Below are 26,795 nucleotides of genomic sequence, written 5' to 3'. Positions count from 1 at the left end.
GCTTAAAGCTACACTCCAACGTGATTAAGACTATATAAAATTTGTATAGGTCGTTGTCGTTTGCTTCAACTGTATGAAATATGATACTCCTTCAATTTTTTTTACTCTTTATTTTTTAACACATTCCAAGTTGAAGAGCTCAACATCTTATCCGTTAATTGTTTACTACTTACTGGTACAAAGACTATTGGGGTAAGTGCCGAGTTAATTAAACATTGATTAATGCAAAACAATGCTTGATGAGGGTCGAAAAAGATGAAAGGAATAAAAACCAAACGGACGGAATGGAGAGCTAAAATATATGAAATTTTAATGTTAAAAAAGAACAAAGAACCAAATTGTCGCACAGCGAGGCAAGTAACTAAAAAATGTGTTGTCGCGCTTTTTATATACAGAGTTTTAAGCTTTACCGTAAATTTTACTAATGGCAGCGCCATCTATTGCGTATTCTAAGCAATAATACAATCGTAAAAACAAGCGGTACTGTAAAGGACATTTGACTAAAATACGTAAAGCTTTTTTACTGTTGTCAGCAGGATAACAATTTGAGATCACTCCGAAGTACACTGTGGTAGGTGTTTTTACAGCGGCAAATTGACGTAAGCTTTGTTAAACTAAGCATTTATGATGTGTTGATCCTTTGTTAATAGCCACCACTGTGGCAAAGAGCACTTCAACTTGGCTGCCAGTTCGAAAACGCACTGGCATATTTTGAAAGAATCCCCTATCTCAGCTCAGAATTTGATAAAAGAATGCCATATCTAACTGGACACTGCCTTTTGGCGTCACATGATGTATATGTTGGATCTTGCCAATAACAGCAGATGTAGGAAAAGCATGCTGCAGGAAGAAACTGTTGAGCACCTTCTCTGTACGTGTCTTGCGTTCACGAGATCAAGGCTCCAGCTACACTGGGCGGCAGAGTTGCCAGATCACGAGGCAGCAATTAAGCTAGGTCCTACAAAACTTCTAGTATTTGACAAGAGGAAGGACTTATTAGCTGTGTTTTTTTTTACATCTATATACATATGCACTTAAACTTTATATGGACTGCCAAGTGCGTAAGTTTATCTACACTTATGAAATTGCTGCGCAGAAAATTAATACTCCTAAATGTCAATACGTATTATACTCAGATCCAACTGAAATGTGGTTCTCTGTTTTACCTCTACAAATGGTGTGTGTTCACTATTCACCGCAACCGATTCAGCTATAGTTTATACACTATGGCCAATAGAGAGAGGCGCGTGTCTCCGCTATTCGGTACAACCCGTTCTGTAGCTAGTTATTTAACCACTGCCGCTAGATGGGTCTCCTAAACATTACCTAAGTGATGATAAAGCGTTTTTCTTACCCGCAAATGTAGATGTATATACATGTAAAAAAAAAACACGGCTATTATATAAGTGAAGTATGGTGCATAGTTGTGGCTTTTCCGTTTGGTCGTCAAACAAATTCTGGTAACATTGTAGACACATTTAGTCTATGTGAGGTCTTTATTGACTGTCTAGTTCAACCTTACCTAACCGAACCTAACCCTATCTTACATTTGGGTAACGCCTTATTTCAGAACACGCTTGAAGAACGCTCATCACATTTCTCACATGCTGCTCAGCCAGGCAAGCTACAGATAAAGAGAGTTCAAGGCAAATTTCAACCTGTAGATCGGGAAATTATAAAAGCCGAGGACCCCATGTAGTTTTGTTTTTCGAAGATCATTGGATTTCGCAAAATTGTTTTTATTATATTTTTTGTAACGATAAGGACACTCCCCGAAGGCCCTGCGGAGTGCTATCGCTGTCGATTGATTGTCCTTTGCCGCGTGCATATCCGGTACGTTGCAGTAACGATTTGGTATGACCACATGAAACCTTCTAGGCCATCCCACTCCACACCTCCTAGATCCATGAGGAACTTGGGGTGGCCAGAGTCTCGGCTGTTGAAGAAACAGGATTCGCCACAGGTAGGTGAGGTTGAAGCTATATATTGCGCTGGCATCCCCTTGGAATGGTTGCGCTACACTTCCCCTTTAATCTCGTCAGAAAATTCAATTTTTTAGTGTCACACTTTAGACCTCGGCAAATAATCTGATTTTTCGAGTGTCTGTTCGAAGAAAAAAAAGGGGAGGAAAAGGAACCAAATCGCTTTTAGAGTGAATAAGACCAATAATTAGCGTGGAATGAAAGAAGACGAAGGAGAGGGAAGAGGGGCTAGAAAGAAAAAAAAGGAGAAACCGAGAATAGACGCGAACAATAGTATAAACATGGTGTGTCCCCTATTACCCTCACTGCCAAAGAGATTGAAAATACCATCGTTCATGCTAAACCATCTAAACCAGTAGGCTCAGACAGTATAGCCAGGCCGATGCTTAAAAACGAATTCAATTCTCTAGCGCATGTCCACCTTCGTCCTCCCCGAAAAATGGAAAATGACGAAGGTTGTACCGCTACTAAAGCCTGGGAAACCAGCTAACGTAGGAGAATACTATCGTTCGATATCTCCCCTATCTCCTAACCTGGGCATTCTAACAGACATCTGATTGGAGAGGCCCCTCCTCCGAGGGACCTAAGAAGTTATCTCCGAAAGTATAATGAGGAATTACGGCACCTGAAAACCGAGCCGTATGTGGAAGAAAGGCATAAAGGGGCCACAAAAAGGCGTCGAACCTCTATACCAGACCCGGTCTGCCCCGTTCTTAAAGACCTCGCAGAAGAGGAAGCAATCTCCCTAGGGAGATGCGTGTCACACTACCTCAACTTCGGTCTAGATATTGTAATAGGTTAAACTCTTACCTATCCAGAATCCACCTCGACATACATAATGTATTTGCTGCTTGCAACGTGTCCCCACATGACACCGACCATATTTCCAATTGCAATATGGACCCAACGCCTCTAACACTCCTCTCTATCTCTCTGTTTGCTTCAACTCCCGTCAGAGGATATTGGTGACAATTTCTGAGCGGTCGCACCTAATGAATGCGGCGAAGCACTGCTACAACAACAACAACAACATAACGCGTAAACAAAAAGAAAAACGTGAAGACCAAGAAAGATGAGAATGAGAAGAACTTCAAGAGTAACAGGGACGGAAAGATCAACAAGATCAACAGAATAACAAAACCTTTACGGTTATTAAGAACAATAAATCAACAAAAACGGTAAGGGCAATGACATTAACAGTCAAAACCACAGGTACAATTTTCCCGTTGAAGAAGATGGAGGAGAGACAGAGTGGGAGAAACCTCCGCTTTCCTTTTTTCGTTACTTTATTCTTATACCTCTAAATTTCCCTCCACCTCTAACTTTACGTCTCTACACTTTCTCATCTCCTTTTTCCTCTGAGCCTCTCTTCACATATCCCTATCACCACCTTTCCCTTTGCCTACCTCTATGCACATGTCTTTCCCTGTGCCTGTCCCTTTCTTTGTCCCTGAACATGTGACTCTCATATCCAAGTAGAAGTTCCTCTCCGTCTCTCTGCTCCAGTGTAGATCTCTTTACCTCTCTATCTTCTTCGACCCCTACCTCTTAATCTCCCTATCCAACTACGTATACGATTTTTTCAAAGATTCTCAACTTCGCTCTTTATTAATTGTTTGAAATTTTACACCTAAAAAAAATTGGAAAACGTGTGCGTGTAAAACTGATTCATTTGTAAAAGGTGTGAATTACGCAAGTGTGTCTACACTTTTATACAAAATATTAATAAGCACGTTTTTTATTTTCAAAACAATTTTTTGCGGGCGTACATTAGACGGGGCTGAGAATATGATTTTTTCTTTGCAGCAGATGCATTAATTTTTCATAACGCAAAGAAATGGTTAATCAAATCCCCCTTGTGACCCACCCTGATATGCATGTGTTATTTCATTTCTAAATTAAGCTTTGCATATTTCAAGCACGCACTTGAGATTGAAAAAAAGCTGACTTTGTTCTGCTCGGTGTCGGTACTGATGTCCAGTATGTACTTTAGATTTAATCACTGAACAAATTAGGGTTGATTTTCATATCAAAACAACACCAAACTACACCGAAAGTTTTTCAACAACAACAACATGCAAATTCTAAACTTCAAACTAAGTACACTGAAAGAAAAAGACTGGTAAAATCAACCGAAATATGGGTCAATTCAACCGAAATTTCGTTCACTTTTTATCCATCGCAACAAGATGTTGAATCAACTGCGCACAAATCGTTGGTTCGTAATTGACCGTTTTAGTAGTCAAATAAACAAAAAAAGTTGTTTCATTATACTTTACCCATAGTTTTGTTAAATTACCAATTATTACTGTCGCTCTAAGAATAACAATCTAAACTGTTAATATGAAAGGGATATCTGTTCATTCGAAATAACCAGCGTAAACTGTTAAATTAACAGTGTTTATTGTCGAAATGACACTGACAGTGAAATCTATTGAAATAACAGATATTTCTGTTTTTTTCTAGATTAATAGCGTAAACTTTTACATCAACAGAGTTTTCTGTTCATATAAAAGCCGGATAAATATATTTTTAAACTTACGTAGTTTTTTTTATTTGTATAAATTACACATAAGTAAATTTCATTACTAATGATTTTAGTGCTATATTTAATAATATTAATTAAAATAATAATAACTTGAATCTGCATTCAAATAAACAAAACTGGTTCTGAATCACCATCGAAAGCTTTGTAACAAAGTATGTTGCCATATATATACGTAAATATGTGAATACATAAATACGCATGCTTGCTACATACATATATTTATGTAGATATGCTACATACATATTCACACACGCGTTAGTACATGCTCTAGCGAAAATAAGAGCATGTACCGTTTGTTAAACCACATTGGCGTCGGTTTAAAGAACTTTATTTCAACTTTACAATTAAACATTATACACTTTATTAATTTGTTTTATTAAACGCACTTTCACCAAATTTTATTTTTTATAATTTATTTAATTTATAGTTTTGAACTTCGCCGCGCGTCACTTTAATGCTTATTCTCAATTTCTTCTCTCGCATGTAGAGTTGCCACACGTGATTTTTTCGAACGAAACTTGTATTATAAATGTTTGACATAACATTTTAAATAGAGAACTTGTAAGCTATAGAAAAGTAAAGAATGAAATCGCTGGAAGGTAGTTCACCATTGGAGTATATGTCATTCGGCAAGTTTAATTCTCGTAACACTTTATTTTGAAACGATTACAAAACAACTCAAAGTTTATGCTGTCGGAAACATCAACATTAAAAAAGTATGTTTTTTATTATCTTATTAGATTCGTTCCCGTGAGTGAAAATTCGTTAAAATTGAACAAAATGTTACTAACTTTGGAAAAATCCTGTTCGTTCAAACAAAACTTTTGCAACAAGAGGGCGCAATTTTGCATTTCGCTTGGTGGAGAAGTTGCAAAATTGTACCCGATAAATAGGTGTTCCGGTATAGCATAATTTTTTGCAGTGTTATGCACATTAAAGTTTTGTTTGTTTTGTATTGATAACTGAAAAACTAGTTTTTTGCTGTTTTCCCAATTTGTGTGTTTTTTCGATTTGGTGGTTTTCTCATTTTGGTTTTTTTTAAACAAGTGGTACCATCGTCATAAGTACAAAGTAGAGAGCGCAGTGAGCGTAAAATTCTCTTTGACATTTGCGCATGCATTGACTGTTGAAATGACCTGTAAGATCAGTTGTGTTAACAGAAAAATCAGTTTGATTGATTAGGAATCTGTCAATTTTACAGAATTTTGTTAACTTAAGAGCGACAATTTCTCTTCTGTTAAAATGACTAAACTAATTTGTTCGCTTGACAAAGAACTCGGCCGAATTACCTGTAATTCGATCAATTTCACCGAATCTCCGTTAAGTCAAGAACAACAGAACTGACCTGTTGATTTTACTAGCACGATTTCTTTCAGTGTGCTGTAGTTAGGTCGATTACATTTTCTTCAACCTTATGTTATTATGTTCTCTTTCTCAAGATTTTGACGTACTAATAACTTCGTAATTTTCAATTCTTTCTTTACAGGTTTTTCACAAATCAAAAACTTCGGAATACCAGGCGGCTGCTTAAGTGGTAAGATCTTAAACCTATTCCCTTAAATATAAGGTGATGCAAACTTATTTTTTAAAAGCTCTTTTTACTTACCGTGTATATGTATACCAGCTTAAAATTTTGGTTTGAAAACTTTGGTTTTGTAAAATATTTGTAAATTTTTCATACATCTTGTATGAATGCCTTTCATTCCACATAGTTTTTTAAGATCATCAGCAGATGATCGTGCTCTAAGGTCATCTGGTTGGAATGCATTATTTTCGATGCCGTTATTGAAGACTGGCATAAGATCATCTGGTTCGAATGCATTATTTTCCATGCAGTTGTAGATGTTTGGCATAAAATCGTCGGGTTCGAATGCATTACTTTCGATGCAGTCGTTGAAGATTGGCATAAGATCGTCGGGTTCGAATGCACTATTTTCGATGCAGTTGTTGAAGATTGGCATAAGGTCGCCGGTTCGAATACATTATTTTCGACGCAGTCGTTCAAGATTGGCATAAGATCATCTATTCGAATGCACTATTTTCTATGCTGTCGTTGAAGATTGGTATAAGATCATCTTTTTCGAATGCATTATTTTATATGCAGTCGTTAAAGATTGGCATAAGGTCGTCGGGTTCGAATGCATTATTTTCGACGCAGTCGCTGAAGATTGGCATAAGATCATCTGGTTCGAATGTATTCCCTTCGATGCAGTTATTGAAGACTGGTATAAGATCATCTGGTTCGAATGCATTATTTTCTATGCATTCGTTGAAGATTGGCATAAGATCATCTGGTTCGAATGCATTCCTTTCGATGCAATCGTTGAAGATTGGCATAAGATCATCTGGTTCGTATGCATTATTTTTGATGCAGTCGTCGAACATTGGCAGAATATCATCTGGGTCGAATGCATTATTTTCGATGCAGTCGCTGAACATTGGTATAAGATCATCTGGTCCGCATGAATTATTTTCTATGCAATCGTAAAAGATTGGCATAAGATCATCTGGTTCGTATGCATTATTTTCTATGCAGTCGTTGATCTTTGGCATGAGATCATCTGGTTCGTATGCATTATTTTCGATGCAGTCGTTGAACATAGGCATAAAATCATCTGGTTCGTATGCATTATCGTCGATGCAGTTGTTGAAGATTGGTATAAGATCATCTGGTTCGAATGCTTTCCTTTCGATGCAGTCGTTGAAGATTGGCATAAGATCATCTGGTTCGTATGCATTATTTTCTATGCAGTCGTTGAAGATTAGAATAAGATTATCTGGTTCGAATGCATTATTTTCGATGCATTTGTTGAAGATTGGCATAAGATCGTCTGGTTCGAATGCATTCCTTTTGATGCAGTTGCAGAAGGTTGGCATAAGATCATCTGGTTCGATTGCATTATTTTCTATGCAGTCATTTAAGACTGGTATAAGATCATTTGGTTCGAATGCATTATTTTCTATGCAGTCGTTGATCTTTGGCATGAGATCATCTGGTTCGTATGCATTATTTTCGATGCAGTCGTTGAACATAGGCATAAGATCATCTGGTCCGTATGCATTATCTTCGATGCAGTTGTTGAAGATTGGTATAAGATCATCTGGTTCGAATGCTTTCCTTTCGATGCAGTCGTTGAAGACTGGCATAAGATCATCTGGTTCGTATGCATTATTTTCTATGCAGTCATTTAAGTCTGGTACAAGATCATTTGGTTCGAATGCATTATTTTCTATGCAGTAATTGAAGACTGGTATAAGATCATCTGGTTCGAATGCATTTTCTATGCAGTCGTTGAAGATTGTCATAAGATCATCTGGTTTGAATGCATTCCTTTTGATGCAGTTGTAGAAGGTTGGCATAAGATCATCTGATTCGATTGCATTATTTTCTATGCAGTCGTTGAAGACTGGTATAAGATCACCTGGTTCGAACGCATTATTTGCGATGCAGTTATTGACGATTGGCATAAGAACATCTGGTTCGATTGCATTCTTTTCGATGCAGTCGTTGAAGATTGGCATAACATCATCTGTTTCGAATGCATTATTTCCTATGCAGCTATTGAAGACTGGTATAAGATTATATGGCTCGAAAGCATTATTTTCTATGCAGTCGTTGTAGATTGGCATAAGATCATCTGCTTCGAATGCTTTCCTTTGGATGCAGTCGTTGAAGATTGGCATAAGATCATCTGGTTCGTATGCATTATTTTCTATGCAGTCGTTGAAGATTGGCATAGGATCATCTGGTTCGAATGCTTTCCTTTCGATGCAGTCCTTGAAGATTGGCATAAGATCATCTGGTTCGTATGCATTGTTTTCTATGCAGTCGTTGAAGATTGGCTTAAGATCATCTGGCTCGAATGCACTATTTTCTATGCAGTAGTTGAAGTTTGGCATAAGATCATCTGGTTCGAATGCATTATTTTCGCTGCAGTTGTTAAAGATTAGCATAAGGTCATCTGGTTCGAATGCATTCCTTTCGATGCAGTCGTTGAAGTTTGGCTTAAGATCATCTAGCTCGAATGCATTATTTTCAATGCAGTTGCTGAATATTGGCATAAGATCATATGGTTTGAATGCATTATTTTCTATGCAGTAGTTGAAGTTTGGCATAAGATTATCTTGTTCTAATGCATTATTTTCGATGCAGTTGTTGAAGATTAGCATAAGGTCATCTGGTTCGAATGCGTTCCTTTCGATGCAGTCGTTGAAGTTTGGCTTAAGATCATCTGGTTCGAATGCATTGTTTTCGATGCAGTTGTTGAAGATTGGCATAAGATCATATGGTTCGAATGCATTATTTTCTATGCAGTAGTTGAAGATTGGCATAAGATAATCTAGTTCGAATGCATTATTTTCGATGCAGTCGTTGAAGATTGGCATAAGATCATCTGGTTCGTATGCATTATTTTCTATGCAGTCGTTGAAGATTGGCATAAGATCATCTGGTTCGTATACATTATTTTCTATGCAGTCGTTGAAGATTGGCATAAGATCATCTGGTAGGAATGCATTCCTTTCGATGCAGTCGTTGAAGATTGGCATAAGAACATCTGGTTCGAATGCGTTATTTTCGATGCAGTTGTTGAAGATTGGCATAAGATCATCTGGTTCGAATGCATTATTTTCCATGCAGTTGTTGAAGATTGGCATAAGATAATCTGGTTCGAATGCATTATTTTCGATGCAGTCGTTGAAGATTGGCATAAGATCATCTGGTTCGTATGCATTATTTTCTATGCAGTCGTTGATGATTTGCATAAGATCATCTGGTTCGAATGCGTTCCTTTCGATGCAGTCGTTGAAGTTTGGCTTAAGATCATCTGGTTCGAATGCATTGTTTTCGATGCAGTTATTGACGATTGGCATAAGAACATCTGGTTCGTATGCATTATTTTCGATGCAGTTGTAGAATATTGGCATAAGATCATCTGGTTCGAATGCATTATTTTCGATACAGTTGTTGAAGATTAGCATAAGGTCATCTGGTTCGAATGCATTCCTTTCGATGCAGTCGTTGAAGTTTGGCTTAAGATCATCTGGTTCGAATGCATTATTCTCGATGCAGTTGTTGAAGATTGGCATAAGATCATATGGTTCGAACGCATTACTTTCTATGCAGTCGTTGAAAATTGGCATAAGAACATCTGGTTCGATTGCATTATTTTCGATGCAGTTGTTGAAGATTAGCATAAGGTCATCTGGTTCGAATGCATTCCTTTCGATGCAGTCGTTGAAGTTTGGCTTAAGATCATCTGGCTCGAATGCATTATTTTCGATGCAGTTGCTGAAGATTGGCATAAGATCATATGGTTTGAATGCATTATTTTCTATGCAGTAGTTGAAGTTTGGCATAAGATTATCTTGTTCTAATGCATTATTTTCGATGCAGTTGTTGAAGATTAGCATAAGGTCATCTGGTTCGAATGCGTTCCTTTCGATGCAGTCGTTGAAGTTTGGCTTAAGATCATCTGGTTCGAATGCATTGTTTTCTATGCAGTTGTTGAAGATTGGCATAGGATCATCTGGTTCGAATGCTTTCCTTTCGATGCAGTCCTTGAAGATTGGCATAAGATCATCTGGTTCGTATGCATTGTTTTCTATGCAGTCGTTGAAGAGTGGCATAAGAAAATCTGGTTCGTATGCATTATTTTCTATGCAGTCGTTGAAAATTGGAATAAGAACATCTGGTTCCAATGCATTACTTTCTATGCAGTCGTTGAAAATTGGCATAAGAACATCTGCTTCGAATGCATTATTTTCTATGCAGTTGCTGAAGATTGGCATAAGTTCATATGGTTCGAATGCATTATTTTCTATGCAGTAGTTGAAGTTTGGCATAAGATCATCTGGTTCGAATGCATTATTTTCGATGCAGTTGTTGAAGGTTAGCATAAGTCATCTGGTTCGAATGCATTCCTTTCGATGCAGTCGTTGAAGTTTGGCTTAAGATCATCTGGTTCGAATGCATTGTTTTCTATGCAGGTGTTGAAGATTGGCACAATAACAACTGCTTCGAATGCATTCTTTTCGATGCAGTTGTTGAAAGGTGGCATAAGAACATCTGCTTCGAATGCATTCTTTTAGATGCAGTCGTTGAAGATTGGCATAATATCATCTGTTTCTAATGCATTATTTTCGATGCAGTCGTTGAAAATTGGCATAAGAACATCTGGTTCGAATGCATTATTTTCGATGCAATCGTTGAAGATTGGCATAAGATCATCTGGTTCGTATGCATTATTTTCTATGCAGTCGTTGAAGATTGGCATAACATCATCTGGTTCGTATGCATTATTTTCTATGCAGTCGTAGGAGATTGGCATAAGATCATCTGGTTGGAATGCATTCCTTTCGATGCAGTCGTTGAAGATTGGCATAATATTATCTGGTTCGAATGCATTATTTTCGATGCAATCGATGAAGATTGGCATAAGATCATCTGGTTCGAATGCATTCCTTTCGATGCAGTCGTTGAAGTTTGGCTTAAGATCATCTGGTTCGAATGCATCATTTTCTATGCAGTTGTTGAAGATTGGCATAGGATCATCTGGTTCGAATGCTTTCCTTTCGATGCAGTCCTTGAAGATTGGCATAAGATCATCTGGTTCGTATGCATTGTTTTCTATGCAGTCGTTGAAGAGTGGCATAAGAAAATCTGGTTCGTATGCATTATTTTCTATGCAGTCGTTGAAAATTGGAATAAGAACATCTGGTTCTAATGCATTACTTTCTATGCAGTCGTTGAAAATTGGCATAAGATCATCTGGTTCGAGTGCATTATTTTCGATGCAATCGTTGAAGATTGGCATAAGATCTACTGGTTCGAATGCATTATTTTCTATGCAGTCGTTGAAGATTGGCATAAGATCATCTGCTTCGGATGCATTATTTTCGATGCAATCGTTGAAGGTTGGAATAAGACCATCTGGTTCGAATGCATTCTTTTCGGTGCTGTCGTTGAAGATTGGCATAAGGTCATCTGGTTCGAATGCATTATTTTCTATGCAGTCTTTGAGAATTGGCATAAGATCATCTGGTTCGAATGCATTATTTTCGATGCAATCGTTGAAGATTGGCATGAGATCATCCGCTTCGAATGCATTATTTTCGATGCAATCGATGAAGATTGGCATAAGACCATCTGGTTCGAATGCATTATTTTCTATGCAATCGTTGAAGATTGGCATAAGGTCATCTGGTTCGAATGCATTATTTGCTATGCAATCGTTGAAGATTGGCATAAGATCACCTGGTTCGAATGCATTATTTTCTATGTAGTCGTTGAAGATTGGCATACGATCATCCGCTTCGAATGCATTATTTTCGATGCAATCGTTGAAGATTGGCATAAGGTCATCTGGTTCGAATGCATTATTTGCTATGCAATCGTTGAAGATTGGCATAAGATCACCTGGTTCGAATGCATTATTTTCTATGTAGTCGTTGAAGATTGGCATAAGATCATCCGCTTCGAATGCATTATTTTCGATGCAATCGTTGAAGATTGGCATAAGACCATCTGGTTCGAAGGCATTATTTTCTACGCAATCGTTGAAGATTGGGATAAGATCACCTGGTTCGAATGCATTATTTTCTATGCAGTCGTTGAAGATCGGCATAAGATCATCTGCTTCGAACGCATTATTTTCGATGCAGTTGTTGAAGATTAGCATAAGATCATCTGCTTCGAATGCATTATTTTCTATGCAGTCGTTGAAGATTGGAATAAGAACATCTGCGTCGAATGCATTCTTTTCGGTGCTGTCGCTGAAGATTGGCATAAGGTCATCTGGTTCGAATGCATTATTTTCTATGCAGTCTTTGAGAATTGGCATAAGATCATCTGGTTCGAGTGCATTATTTTCGATGCAATCGTTGAAGATTGGCATAAGATGACCTGGTTTGAATGCATTATTTTCGATGCAATCGTTGAAGATTGGAATAAGACCATCTGGTTCGAATGGATTATTTTCTATGCAGTCGTTGAAGATTAGCATAAGATCATCTGGTTCGAATGCATTTTTTTCTATGCAGTCGTTGAAGACTGTATAAGATTATCTGGTTCGAATGCATTATTTTCAATGCAGTAGTTGAAGATTGGCATAAGAAAATCTGGATCGAATGCATTATTTTCGATGCAGTTGTTAACGATTGGTATAAGATCATCTGGTTCGAGTGCATTCCTTTCGATGCAGTCGTTGAAGATTGGCCTAAGATCATCTGGTTGCAATGCATTCTTTTCTATGCAGTCGTTGAAGATTGGCATAAGATCATCTGGCTCGAATGCATTATTTTCAATGCAGTCGTTGAAAACTGGCATAAGAATATCTGCGTCGAATGCATTCTCTTCGATGCAGTATTTGAAAATTGGCATAAGATCATCTGGTTCGAATGCATTATTTTCTATGCAGTCTTTGAGAATTGGCATAAGATAATCTGGTTCGAATGCATTATTTTCGATGCAATCATTGAAGATTGGCATAAGATCATCTGGTTCGAATGCATTCTTTTCTATGCAATCGTTGAAGATTGGCATAAGATCACCTGGTTCGAATGCATTATTTTCTATACAGTCGTTGAAGATTGGCATAAGATCACCTGGTTCGAACGCATTATTTTCTATGCAGTCGTTGAAGATTAGCATAAGATCTACTGGTTCGAATGCATTATTTTCTATGCAGTCGTTGAAGATTGGCATAAGATCATCTGCTTTGAATGCATTATTTTCGATGCAATCATTGAAGATTGGCATAAGATCATCTGGTTCGAATGCATTCTTTTCTATGCAATCGTTGAAGATTGGCATAAGATCACCTGGTTCGAATGCATTATTTTCTATACAGTCGTTGAAGATTGGCATAAGATCACCTGGTTCGAACGCATTATTTTCTATGCAGTCGTTGAAGATTAGCATAAGATCTACTGGTTCGAATGCATTATTTTCTATGCAGTCGTTGAAGATTGGCATAAGATCATCTGCTTTGAATGCATTATTTTCGATGCAATCGTTGAAGATTGGCATAAGATCATCTGGTTCGAATGCAATATTTTCTATGCAATCGTTGAAGATTGGCATAAGATCATCTGCTTCGAATGCATTATTTACGATGCAACCGTTGAAGATTGGCATAAGGCCATCTGGTTCGAATGCATTATTTTCGATGCAATCGTTGAAGGTTGGCATAAGATCATCTGGTTCGAATGCATTATTTTCTATGCAACCGTTGAAGATTGGCATAAGACCATATGGTTCGAATGTATTATTTGCGATGCAATCGTTGTAGATTGGCATAAGATCATCTGGTTCGAATGCATTATTTTCTATGCAACAGTTGAAGATTGGCATAAGACCATCTGGTTCGAATGCATTATTTTCGATGCAATCGTTGAAGATTGGCATAAGATCACCTGGTTTAAATGCATTATTTTCTATGCAGTCGTTGAAGATTGGCATAAGATCATCTGGCTCGAATGCATTATTTTCTATGCAGTCGTTGAAGATTGACATAAGATCATCTGGTTCGAATGCATTATTTTCCATGCAGTTGTTGAAGATTGGCATAAGATAATCTAGTTCGAATGCATTATTTTCGATGCAGTAATTGAAGATTGGCATAAGATCATCTGGTTCGTATGCATTATTTTCTATGCAGTCGTTGAAGATTGCCATAAGATCATCTGGTTCGTATACATTATTTTCTATGCAGTCGTTGAAGATTGGCATAAGATCATCTGGTTGGAATGCATTCCTTTCGATGCAGTCGTTGAAGATTGGCATAAGATCATCTGGTTCGAATGCGTTATTTTCGATGCAGTTGTTGAAGATTGGCATAAGATCATCTGGTTCGAATGCATTATTTTCCATGCAGTTGTTGAAGATTGGCATAAGATAATCTGGTTCGAATGCATTATTTTCGATGCAGTCGTTGAAGATTGGGATAAGATCATCTGGTTCGTATGCATTATTTTCTATGCAGTCGTTGATGATTTGCATAAGATCATCTGGTTCGTATGCATTATTTTCTATGCAGTCGTTGGAGATTGACATAAGATCATCTGGTTGGAATGCATTCCTTTCGATGCAGTCGTTGAAGATTGGCATAATATAATCTGGTTCGAATGCATTATTTTCGATCCAGTTGTTGAAGATTGGCATAAGATAATCTGGTTCGAATGCATTATTTTCGATGCAGTCGTTGAAGATTGGCATAAGATCATCTGGCCCGTATGCATTATTTTCCATGCAGTCGTTGAAGATTGGCATAAGATCATCTGGTTCGTATGCATTATTTTCTATGCAGTCGTTGGAGATTGGCATAAGATCATCTGGTTGGAATGCATTCCTTTCGATGCAGTCTTTGAAGATTGGCATAAGATCATCTGGTTCGAATGCATTATTTTCCATGCAGTTGTTGAAGATTGGCATAAGATAATCTGGTTCGAATGCATTATTTTCGATGCAGTCGTTGAAGATTGGCATAAGATCATCTGGTTCGTATGCATTATTTTCTATGCAGTCGTTGAAGGTTGGCATAAGATCATCTGGTTCGTATGCATTATTTTCTATGCAGTCGTTGGAGATTGGCATAATATCATCTGGTTGGAATGTATTCCTTTCGATGCAGTCGTTGAAGATTGGCATAAGATAATCTGGTTCGAATGCATTATCTTCGATGCAGTTGTTGAAGATTGGCATAAGATCATATGGTTCGAGTGCATTCCTTTCGATGCATTCGTTGAAGATTGGCATAAAATCATCTGGTTCGTATGCGTTATTTTCTATGCAGTTGTTGAATATTTTCATAAGATCATCTGGTTCGAATGCATTATTTTCAATGCAGTTGTTGAAGACTGGCATAAGATCATCTGGTTCGAATGCATTATTTTCGATGCAGTCGTTGAAAATTGGCATAAGATCATCTGGTTCGAATGCATTATTTTCCATGCAGTTGTTGAAGATTGGCATAAGATCATCTGGTTCGAATGCATTATTTTCGATGCAGTTTTTGAAGAGTGGCATAAGATAATCTGGTTCGAATGCATTATTTTCGATGCAGTTGTTGACGATTGGTATAAGATCATCTGGTTCGAGTGCATTCCTTTCGATGCAGTCGTTGAAGATTGGCCTAAGATCATCTGGTTGGAATGCATTCTTTTCGATGCAGTCGTTGAAGATTGGCATAAGATCATCTGGCTCGAATGCATTATTTTCGACGGAGTCGTTGAAGACTGGCATAAGAAGATCTGCGTCGAATGCATTCTTTTCGATGCAGTCGTTGAAAATTGGCATAAGATCATCTGGTTCGAATGCATTATTTTCTATGCAGTCTTTGAGAATTGGCATAAGATAATCTGGTTCGAATGCATTACTTTCGATGCAGTTGTTGAAGATTGGCATAAGGTCATATGGTTCGAATGCATTAGTTTCTATGCAGTGGTTGAAGATTGGCATAAGATCATCTGGTTCGAATGCATTCTTTTCTATGCAGTCGTTGAAGATTGGCATAAGATCATCTGCTTCGAATGCATTATTTTCGATGCAATCGTTGAAGATTGGCATAAGATCACCTGGTTCGAATGCATTATTTTCTATGCAGTCGTTGAAGATTGACATAAGATCATCTTGTTGGAGTGCATTCCTTTCGATGCAGTCGTTGAAGATTTGCATAAGATCATCTGGTTGGAATGCATTCTTTTCGATGCAGTCGTTGAAGATTGGCATAAGGTCATCTAGTTCGAATGCATCATTTTCTATGCAGTCTTTGAGAATTGGCATAAGATCATCTGGTTCGAATGCATTATTTTCGATGCAGTCGTTGAAGATTGGCATAAGGTCATCTGGTTCGAATGCATCATTTTCTATGCAGTCTTTGAGAATTGGCATAAGATCATCTGGTTCGAATGCATTATTTTCGATGCAGTCGTTGAAGATTGACATAAGATCATCTGGTTGGAGTGCATTCCTTTCGATGCAGTCGTTGAAGATTTGCATAAGATCATCTGGTTGGAATGCATTCTTTTCGATGCAGTCGTTGAAGATTGGCATAAGGTCATCTGGATCGAATGCATCATTTTCTATGCAGTCTTTGAGAATTGGCATAAGATCATCTGGTTCGAATGCATTATTTTTGATGCAGTCGTTGAAAATTGGCATAAGATCATCTGCTTCGAATGCATTATTTTCCATGCAGTTGTTGAAGATTGGCATAAGATAATCTGGTTCGAATGCATTATTTTCGATGCAGTCTTTGAGAATTGGCATAAGATCATCTGGTTCGAATGCATTATTTTCGATGCAGTCGTTGAAAATTGGCATAAGATCATCTGGTTCGAATGCATTATTTTCCATGCAGTTGTTGAAGATTGGCATAAGATCATCTGGTTCGAATGCATTATTTTCGATGCAGTTTTTGAAGAGTGGCATAAGATAATCTGGTTCGAATGCATTATTTTCGATGCAGTTGTTGACGATTGGTATAAGATCATCTGGTTCGACTGCATTCCTTTCGATGCAGTCGTTGAAGATTGGCCTAAGATCATCTGGTTGGAATGCATTCTTTTCGATGCAGTCGTTGAAAATTGGCATAAGATCATCTGGTTCGAATGCATTATTTTCCATGCAGTTGTTGAAGATTGGCATAAGATCATCTGGTTCGAATGCATTCTTTTCGATGCAGTCGTTGAAGATTGGCATAAGATCATCTGGCTCGAATGCATTATTTTCGACGCAGTCGTTGAAGACTGACATAAGAACATCTGCGTCGAATGCATTCTTTTCGATGCAGTCGTTGAAGATTGGCATAAGATCATCTGGTTCGACTGCATTCCTTTCGATGCAGTCGTTGAAGATTGGCCTAAGATCATCTGGTTGGAATGCATTCTTTTCGATGCAGTCGTTGAAAATTGGCATAAGATCATCTGGTTCGAATGCATTATTTTCCATGCAGTTGTTGAAGATTGGCATAAGATCATCTGGTTCGAATGCATTCTTTTCGATGCAGTCGTTGAAGATTGGCATAAGATCATCTGGCTCGAATGCATTATTTTCGACGCAGTCGTTGAAGACTGACATAAGAACATCTGCGTCGAATGCATTCTTTTCGATGCAGTCGTTGAAGATTGGCATAAGATCATCTGGTTCGAATGCATTATTTTCTATGCAGTCTTTGAGAATTGGCATAAGATAATCTGGTTCGAATGCATTACTTTGGATACAGTTGTTGAAGATTGGTATAAGATCATATGGTTCGAATGCATTAGTTTCTATGCAGTGGTTGAAGATTGGCATAAGATCATCTGGTTCGAATGCATTCTTTTCTATGCAGTCGTTGAAGATTGGCATAAGATCATCTGCTTCGAATGCATTATTTTCGATGCAGTTGTTGACGATTGGTATAAGATCATCTGGTTCGAGTGCATTCCTTTCGATGCAGTCGTTGAAGATTGACATAAGATCATCTGGTTGGAGTGCATTCCTTTCGATGCAGTCGTTGAAGATTTGCATAAGATCATCTGGTTGGAATGCATTCTTTTCGATGCAGTCGTTGAAGATTGGCATAAAATCGCCTGCTTCTAATGCATTATTTTCGATGAAATCGTTGAAGATTGGCATAAGTTCATCTGGTTCGAATGCATTATTTTCTATGCAACCGTTGAAGTTTGGCATAAGACCATATGGTTCGAATGCATTATTTTCGATGCAATCGTTGAAGATTGGCGTAAGATCATCTGGTTCGAATGCATTATTTTCTATGCAACCGTTGAAGATTGGCATAAGACCATCTGGTTCGAATGCATTATTTTCGATGCAATCGTTGAAGATTGGCATAAGATCACCTGGTTCAAATGCATTATTTTCTATGCAGTCGTTGATGATTGGCATAAGATCACCTGGCTCGAATGCATTATTTTCTATGCAGTCGTTGAAGATTGACATAAGATCATCTGGTTGGAGTGCATTCCTTTCGATGCAGTCGTTGAAGATTTGCATAAGATCATCTGGCTCGAATGCATTATTTTCTATGCAGTCGTTGAAGATTGACATAAGATCATCTGGTTCGAATGCATTATTTTCCATGCAGTTGTTGAAGATTGGCATAAGATAATCTGGTTCGAATGCATTATTTTCGATGCAGTCGTTGAAGATTGGCATAAGATCATCTGGTTCGTATGCATTATTTTCTATGCAGTCGTTGAAGATTGGCATAAGATCATCTGGTTCGTATGCATTTTTTTCTATGCAGTCGTTGAAGATTGGCATAAGATCATCTGGTTGGAATGCATTCCTTTCGATGCATTCGTTGAAGATTGGCATAAGATCATCTGGTTCGACTGCATTATTTTCGATGCAGTTGTTGAAGATTGGCATAAGATCATCTGGTTCGAACGCATTATTTTCCATGCAGTTGTTGAAGATTGGCATAAGATAATCTGGTTCGAATGCATTATTTTCGATGCAGTCGTTGAAGATTGGCATAAGATCATCTGGTTCGTATGCATTATTTTCTATGCAGTCGTTGAAGATTGGCATAAGATCATCTGGTTCGTATGCATTATTTTCTATGCAGTCGTTAGAGATTGGCATAAGATCATCTGGTTGGAATGCATTCCTTTCGATGCTCTCGTTGAAGATTGGCATAATATCATCTGGTTCGAATGCATTATTTTCGATGCAGTTGTTGAAGATTGGCATAAGATAATCTGGTTCGAATGCATTATTTTCGACGCAGTCGTTGAAGATTGGCATAAGATCATCTGGTTCGTATGCATTATTTTCTATGCAGTCGTTGAAGACTGGCATAAGATCATCTGGTTCGTATGCATTATTTTCTATGCAGTCGTTGGAGATTGGCATAAGATCATCTGGTTGGAATGCATTCCTTTCGATGCAGTCGTTGAAGACTAGCATAAGATCATCTGGTTCGAATGCATTATTTTCCATGCAGCTGTTGAAAATTGGCATAAGATAATCTGGTTCGAATGCATTATTTTCGATGCAGTCGTTGAAGACTGGCATAAGATCATCTGGTTCGTATGCATTATTTGCTATGCAGTCGTTGAAGATTGGCATAAGATCATCTAGTTCGTATGCATTATTTTCTATGCAGTCGTTGGAGATTGGCATAAGATCATCTGGTTGGAATGCATTCCTTTCGATGCAGTCGTTGAAGATTGGCATAAGATAATCTGGTTCGAATGCATTATCTTCGATGCAGTTGTTTAAGATTGGCATAAGATCATATGGTTCGAATGCATTATTTTCGATGCAGTTGTTGAAGATTGGCATAAGATCATCTGGTTCGAATGCATTATTTTCGATGCAGTCGTTGAAAATTGGCATAAGATCATCTGGTGCGAATGCATTAATTTCCATGCAGTTGTTGAAGATTGGCATAAGATAATCTGGTTCGAATGCATTATTTTCGATGCAGTTGTTGAAGATTGGCATAAGGTCATCTGGTTGCAATGCATTCCTTTCGATGCAGTCGATGAACATTGGCATAAGATCATATGGTTCGAGTGCATTCCTTTCGATGCAGTCGTTGAAGATTGGCATAAGATCATATGGTTCGAGTGCATTATTTTCTATGCAGTCGTTGAAGATTGGCATAAGATCATATGGTTCGAATGCATTATTTTCGATGCAGTTGTTGAAGATTGGCATAAGGTCATCTGGTTCGAATGCATTATTTTCTATGCAGTCTTTGAGAATTGGCATAAGATCATTTGGTTCTAGTGCATTATTTTCGATGCAATCGTTGAAGATTGGCATAAGATCACCTGGTTCGAATGCATTATTTTCAATGCAATCGTTGAAGATTGGCATAAGATTATCTGGTTCGAGTGCATTATTTTCGATGCAGTTGTTGAAGATTGGCATAAGATCATATGGTTCGAGTGCATTCCTTTCGACGCAGTCGGTGAAGATTGGCATAAGATCATCTGGTTCGAGTGCATTATTTTCTATGCAGTCGCTGAAGATTGACATAAGATCATCTGGTTGGAGTGCATTCCTTTCGATGCAGTCGTTGAAGATTGGCATAAGATCATCAGGTTGGAATGCATTCTTTTCGATGCAGTCGTTGAAGATTGGCATAAGATCATCTGGTTCGAATGCATTATTTTCCATGCAGTTGTTGAAGATTGGCATAAGATAATCTGGTTCGAATGCATTATTTTCGATGCAGTTGTTGAAGATTGGCATAAGATCATCTGGTTCGTATGCATTATTTTCTATGCAGTCGTTGAAGATTGGCATAAGATCATCTGGTTCGTATGCATTATTTTGTATGCAGTCGTTGGAGATTGGCATAAGATCATCTGGTTGGAATGCATTCCTTTCGATGCAGTCGTTGAAGATTGGCATAATATCATCTGGTTCGAATGCATTATTTTCGATGCAGTTGTTGAAGATTGGCATAAGATAATCTGGTTCGAGTGCATTATTTTCGATGCAGTTGTTGAAGATTGGCATAAGATCAGATGGTTCGAGTGCATTCCTTTCGATGCAGTCGGTGGAGAGTGGCATAAGATCATCTGGTTCGAGTGCATTATTTTCTATGCAGTCGTTGAAGATTGACATAAGATCATCTGGTTGGAGTGCATTCCTTTCGATGCAGTCGTTGAAGATTGGCATAAGATCATCTGGTTGGAATGCATTCTTTTCGATGCAGTCGTTGAAGATTGGCATAAGATCATCTGGTTCGAATGCATTATTTTCCGTGCAGTTGTTGAAGATTGGCATAAGATAATCTGGTTCGAATGCATTATTTTCGATGCAGTCGTTGAAGATTGGCATAAGATCATCTGGTTCGTATGCATTATTTTGTATGCAGTCGTTGAAGATTGGCATTAGATCATCTGGTTCGTATGCATTATTTTCTATGCAGTCGTTGGAGATTGGCATAAGATCATCTGGTTGGAATGCATTCCTTTCGATGCAGTCGTTGAAGATTGGCATAATATCATCTGGTTCGAATGCATTATTTTCGATGCAGTTGTTGAAGATTGGCATAACATAATCTGGTTCGAATGCATTTTTTTCGATGCAGTCGTTGAAGATTGGCATAAGATCATCTGGTTCGTATGCATTATTTTCTATGCAGTCGTTGAAGATTGGCATAAGATCATCTGGTTCATATGCATTATTTTCTATGCAGTCGATGGAGATTGGCATAAGATCATCTGGTTGGAATGCATTTCTTTCGATGGAGTCGTTGAAGATTGGCATAAGATAATCTGGTTGGAAGGCATTATTTTCGATGCAGTCGTTAAAGATTGGCATAAGATCATCTGGTTCGAATGCATTATTTTCGATGCAGTTGTTGAAGATTGGCATAAGGTCATCTGGTTCGAATGCATTATTTTCTATGCAGCGTTTGAGAATTGGCATAAGATCATCTGCTTCGAGTGCATTATTTTCGATGCAATCGTTGAAGATTGGCATAAGATCACCTGGTTCGAATGCATTATTTTCGATGCAATCGTTGAAGATTGGCATAAGATCATCTGGTTCGAGTGCATTATTTTCGATGCAATCGTTGAAGATTGGCATAAGATCACCTGGTTCGAATGCATTATTTTCTATGCAGTCGTTGAAGATTGGCATAAGATCATCTGTTTCGAATGCATTATTTTCTATGCAGTCTTTGAAGATTGACATAAGATCATCTGGTTTGAGTGCATCCCTTTCGATGCAGCCGTTAAAGATTGGCATAAGATTATCTGGTTGGAATGCATTCTTTTCGATGCAGTCGTTGAAGATTGGCATAAGATCATCTGGTTCGAATGCAATTTTTTCGATGCAGTTGTTGAAGATTGGCATAAGGTCATCTGGTTCTAATGCATTATTTTCTATGCAGTCTTTGAGAATTGGCATAAGATCATCTGGTTCGAGTGCATTATTTTCGATGCAATCGTTGAAGATTGGCATAAGATCACCTGGTTCGAATGCATTATTTTCGATGCAATCGTTGAAGATTGGCATAAGATCATCTGGTTCGAGTGCATTATTTTCGATGCAATCGTTGAAGATTGGCATAAGGTCACCTGGTTCGAATGCATTATTTTCTATACAGTCGTTGAAGATTGGCATAAGATCATCTGGTTCGAATGCATTATTTTCGATGCAATCGTTGAAGATTGGCATAAGGTCATCTGGTTCGAATGCATTATTTTCTATGCAACCGTTGAAGTTTGGCATAAGACCATATGGTTCGAATGCATTATTTTCGATGCAATCGTTGAAGATTGGCATCAGATCATCTGGTTCGAATGCATTATTTTCTATGCAACCGTTGAAGATTGGCATAAGACCATCTGGTTCGAATGCATTATTTTCGATGCAATCGTTGAAGATTGGCATAAGATCACCTGGTTCAAATGCATTATTTTCTATGCAGTCGTTGAAGATTGGCATAAGATCACCTGGCTCGAATGCATTATTTTCTATGCAACCGTTGAAGTTTGGCATAAGATCATCTGGTTCGAATGCATTATTTTCGATGCAATCCTTGAAGATTGGCATAAGATCATCTTGTTCGAATGCATTATTTGCTATGCAACCGTTGAAGTTTGGCATAAGACCATATGGTTCGAATGCATTATTTTCGATGCAATCATTGAAGATTGGCATAAGATCATCTGGTTCGAATGCATTATTTTCTATGCAACCCTTGAAGATTGGCATAAGACCATCTGGTTCGAATGCATTATTTTCGATGCAGTCGTTGAAGATTGGCATAAGATCATCTGCTTCGAATGCATTATTTTCTATGCAACCGTTGAAGTTTGGCATAAGACCATATGGTTCGAATGCATTATTTTCGATGCAATCGTTGAAGATTGGCATAAGATCATCTGGTTCGAATGCATTATTTTCTATGCAACCGTTGAAGATTGGCATAAGACCATCTGGTTCGAATGCATTATTTTCGATGCAATCGTTGAAGATTGGCATCAGATCACCTGGTTCAAATGCATTATTTTCTATGCAGTCGTTGAAGATTGGCATAAGATCACCTGGCTCGAATGCATTATTTTCTATGCAGTCGTTGAAGATTGACATAAGATCATCTGGTTGGAGTGCATTCCTTTCGATGCAGTCGTTGAAGATTTGCATAAGATCATCTGGCTCGAATGCATTATTTTCTATGCAGTCATTGAAGATTGACATAAGATCATCTGGTTCGAATGCATTATTTTCCATGCAGTTGTTGAAGATTGGCATAAGATAATCTGGTTCGAATGCATTATTTTCGATGCAGTCGTTGAAGATTGGCATAAGATCATCTGGTTCGTATGCATTATTTTCTATGCAGTCGTTGAAGATTGGCATAAGATCATCTGGTTCGTATGCATTTTTTTCTATGCAGTCGTTGAAGATTGGCATAAGATCATCTGGTTGGAATGCATTCCTTTCGATGCAGTCGTTGAAGATTGGCATAAGATCATCTGGTTCGAATGCATTATTTTCGATGCAGTTGTTGAAGATTGGCATAAGATCATCTGGTTCGAATGCATTATTTTCCATGCAGTTGTTGAAGATTGGCATAAGATAATCTGGTTCGAATGCATTATTTTCGATGCAGTCGTTGAAGATTGGCATAATATCATCTGGTTCGTATGCATTATTTTCTATGCAGTCGTTGAAGATTGGCATAAGATCATCTGGTTCGTATGCATTATTTTCTATGCAGTCGTTAGAGATTGGCATAAGATCATCTGGTTGGAATGCATTCCTTTCGATGCAGTCGTTGAATATTGGCATAATATCATCTGGTTCGAATGCATTATTTTCGATGCAGTTGTTGAAGATTGGCATAAGATAATCTGGTTCGAATGCATTATTTTCGATGCAGTCGTTGAAGATTGGCATAAGATCATCTGGTTCGTATGCATTATTTTCTATGCAGTCGTTGAAGATTGACATAAGATCATCTGGTTCGTATGCATTATTTTCTATGCAGTCGTTGGAGATTGGCATAAGATCATCTGGTTGGAATGCATTCCTTCCGATGCCGTCGTTGAAGACTGGCATAAGATCATCTGGTTCGTATGCATTATTTTCCATGCAGCTGTTGAAGATTGGCATAAGATAATCTGGTTCGAATGCATTATTTTCGATGCAGTCGTTGAAGATTGGCATAAGATCATCTGGTTCGTATGAATTATTTTCTATGCAGTCGTTGAAGATTGGCATAAGATCATCTGGTCCGTATGCATTATTTTCTATGCAGTCGTTGGAGATTGGCATAAGATCATCTGGTTGGAATGCATTCCTTTCGATGCAGTCGTTGAAGATTGGCATAAGATAATCTGGTTCGAATGCATTATCTTCGATGCAGTTGTTTAAGATTGGCATAAGATCATATGGTTCGAGTGCATTCCTTTCGATGCATTCGTTGAACATTGTCATAAAATCATCTGGTTCGTATGCATTATTTTCTATGCAGTTGTTGAATATTTTCATAAGATCATCTGGTTCGAATGCATTATTTTCGATGCAGTTGTTGAAGATTGGCATAAAATCATCTGGTTCGAATGCATTATTTTCGATGCAGTCGTTCAAAATTGGCATAAGATCATCTGGTTCGAATGCATTATTTTCCATGCAGTTGTTGAAGATTGGCATAAGATAATCTGGTTCGAGTGCATTATTTTCGATGCAGTTGTTGAAGATTGGCATAAGATCATATGGTTCGAGTGCATTCCTTTCGATGCAGTCGGTGAAGATTGGCATAAGATCATCTGGTTCGAGTGCATTATTTTCTATGCAGTCGTTGAAGATTGACATAAGATCATCTGGCTGGAGTGCATTCCTTTCGATGCAGTCGTTGAAGATTGGCATAAGATCATCTGGTTGGAATGCATTCTTTTCGATGCAGTCGTTGAAGATTGGCATAAGATCATCTGGTTCGAATGCATTATTTTCCATGCAGTTGTTGAAGATTGGCATAAGATAATCTGGTTCGAATGCATTATTTTCGATGCAGTCGTTGAAGATTGGCATAAGATCATCTGGTTCGTATGCATTATTTTCTATGCAGTCGTTGAAGATTGGCATAAGATCATCTGGTTCGTATGCATTATTTTCTATGCAGTCGTTGGAGATTGGCATAAGATCATCTGGTTGGAATGCATTCGTTTCGATGCAGTCGTTGAATATTGGCATAGGATCATCTGTTTCGAATGCATTATTTTCTATGCAGTCGTTGAAGATTGACATAAGATCATCTGGTTGGAGCGCATCCCTTTCGATGCAGTCGTTAAAGATTGGCATAAGATTATCTGGTTGGAATGCATTCTTTTCGATGCAGTCGTTGAAGATTGGCATAAGATCATCTGGTTCGAATGCATTATTTTCGATGCAGTTGTTGAAGATTGGCATAAGGTCATCTGGTTCGAATGCATTACTTTCTATGTAGTCTTTGAGAATTGGCATAAGATCATCTGGTTCGAGTTCATTATTTTCGATGCAATCGTTGAAGATTGGCATAAGATCACCTGGTTCGAATGCATTATTTTCGATGCAATCGTTGAAGATTGGCATAAGATCATCTGGTTCGAGTGCATTATTTTCGATGCAATCGTTGAAGATTGGCATAAGGTCACCTGGTTCGAATGCATTATTTTGTATACAGTCGTTGAAGATTGGCATAAGATCATCTTGTTCGAATGCATTATTTACTATGCAGTCGTTGAAGATTGACATAAGGTCACCTGGTTCGAGTGCATTATTTTCGATGCAATCGTTGAAGATTGGCATAAGATCACCTGGTTCGAATGCATTATTTTCGATGCAATCGTTGAAGATTGGCATAAGATCATCTGGTTCGAGTGCATTATTTTCGATGCAATCGTTGAAGATTGGCATAAGATCACCTGGTTCGAATGCATTATTTTCGAGGCAGTCGTTAAAGATTGGCATAAGATCATCTGGTTCGAATGCATTATTTTCTATGCAGTCGTTGAAGATTGGCATAAGACCATCTGGTTCGAATGCATTATTTTCGATGCAATCGTTGAAGATTGGCATAAGATCACTTGGTTCGAATGCATCATTTTCGATGCAGTCGTTGAAGATTGGCATAAGATCATCTGGCTCGAATGCATTATTTTCTATGCAGTCGTTGAAGATTGACATAAGATCATCTTGTTGGAGTGCATTCCTTTCGATGCAGTCGTTGAAGATTTGCATAAGATCATCTGGCTCGAATGCATTATTTTCTATGCAGTCGTTGAAGATTGACGTAAGATCA

General features: G+C 38.0%; 1 protein-coding gene across 1 annotated transcript in view; it reads left to right on the top strand.

Annotated features, from left to right (window-relative positions):
- The window catches only part of Vsx2 (Visual system homeobox 2), a 330,585-nt gene that overhangs the window by 21,405 nt on the left and 282,385 nt on the right, over positions 1–26,795 (top strand). Inside the window, exon 2 of the mRNA XM_067779379.1 lies at positions 6,017–6,064. Within this exon, the coding sequence (XP_067635480.1) occupies positions 6,017–6,064 (48 nt within the window). The remainder of the gene's footprint in view (positions 1–6,016; positions 6,065–26,795) is intronic.

The sequence above is a fragment of the Eurosta solidaginis genome, chromosome 4, assembly GCF_040869045.1.
Source record: "Eurosta solidaginis isolate ZX-2024a chromosome 4, ASM4086904v1, whole genome shotgun sequence".
NCBI lineage: Eukaryota > Metazoa > Arthropoda > Insecta > Diptera > Tephritidae > Eurosta > Eurosta solidaginis.
This window is presented reverse-complemented; position numbering and strand designations above follow the sequence as displayed.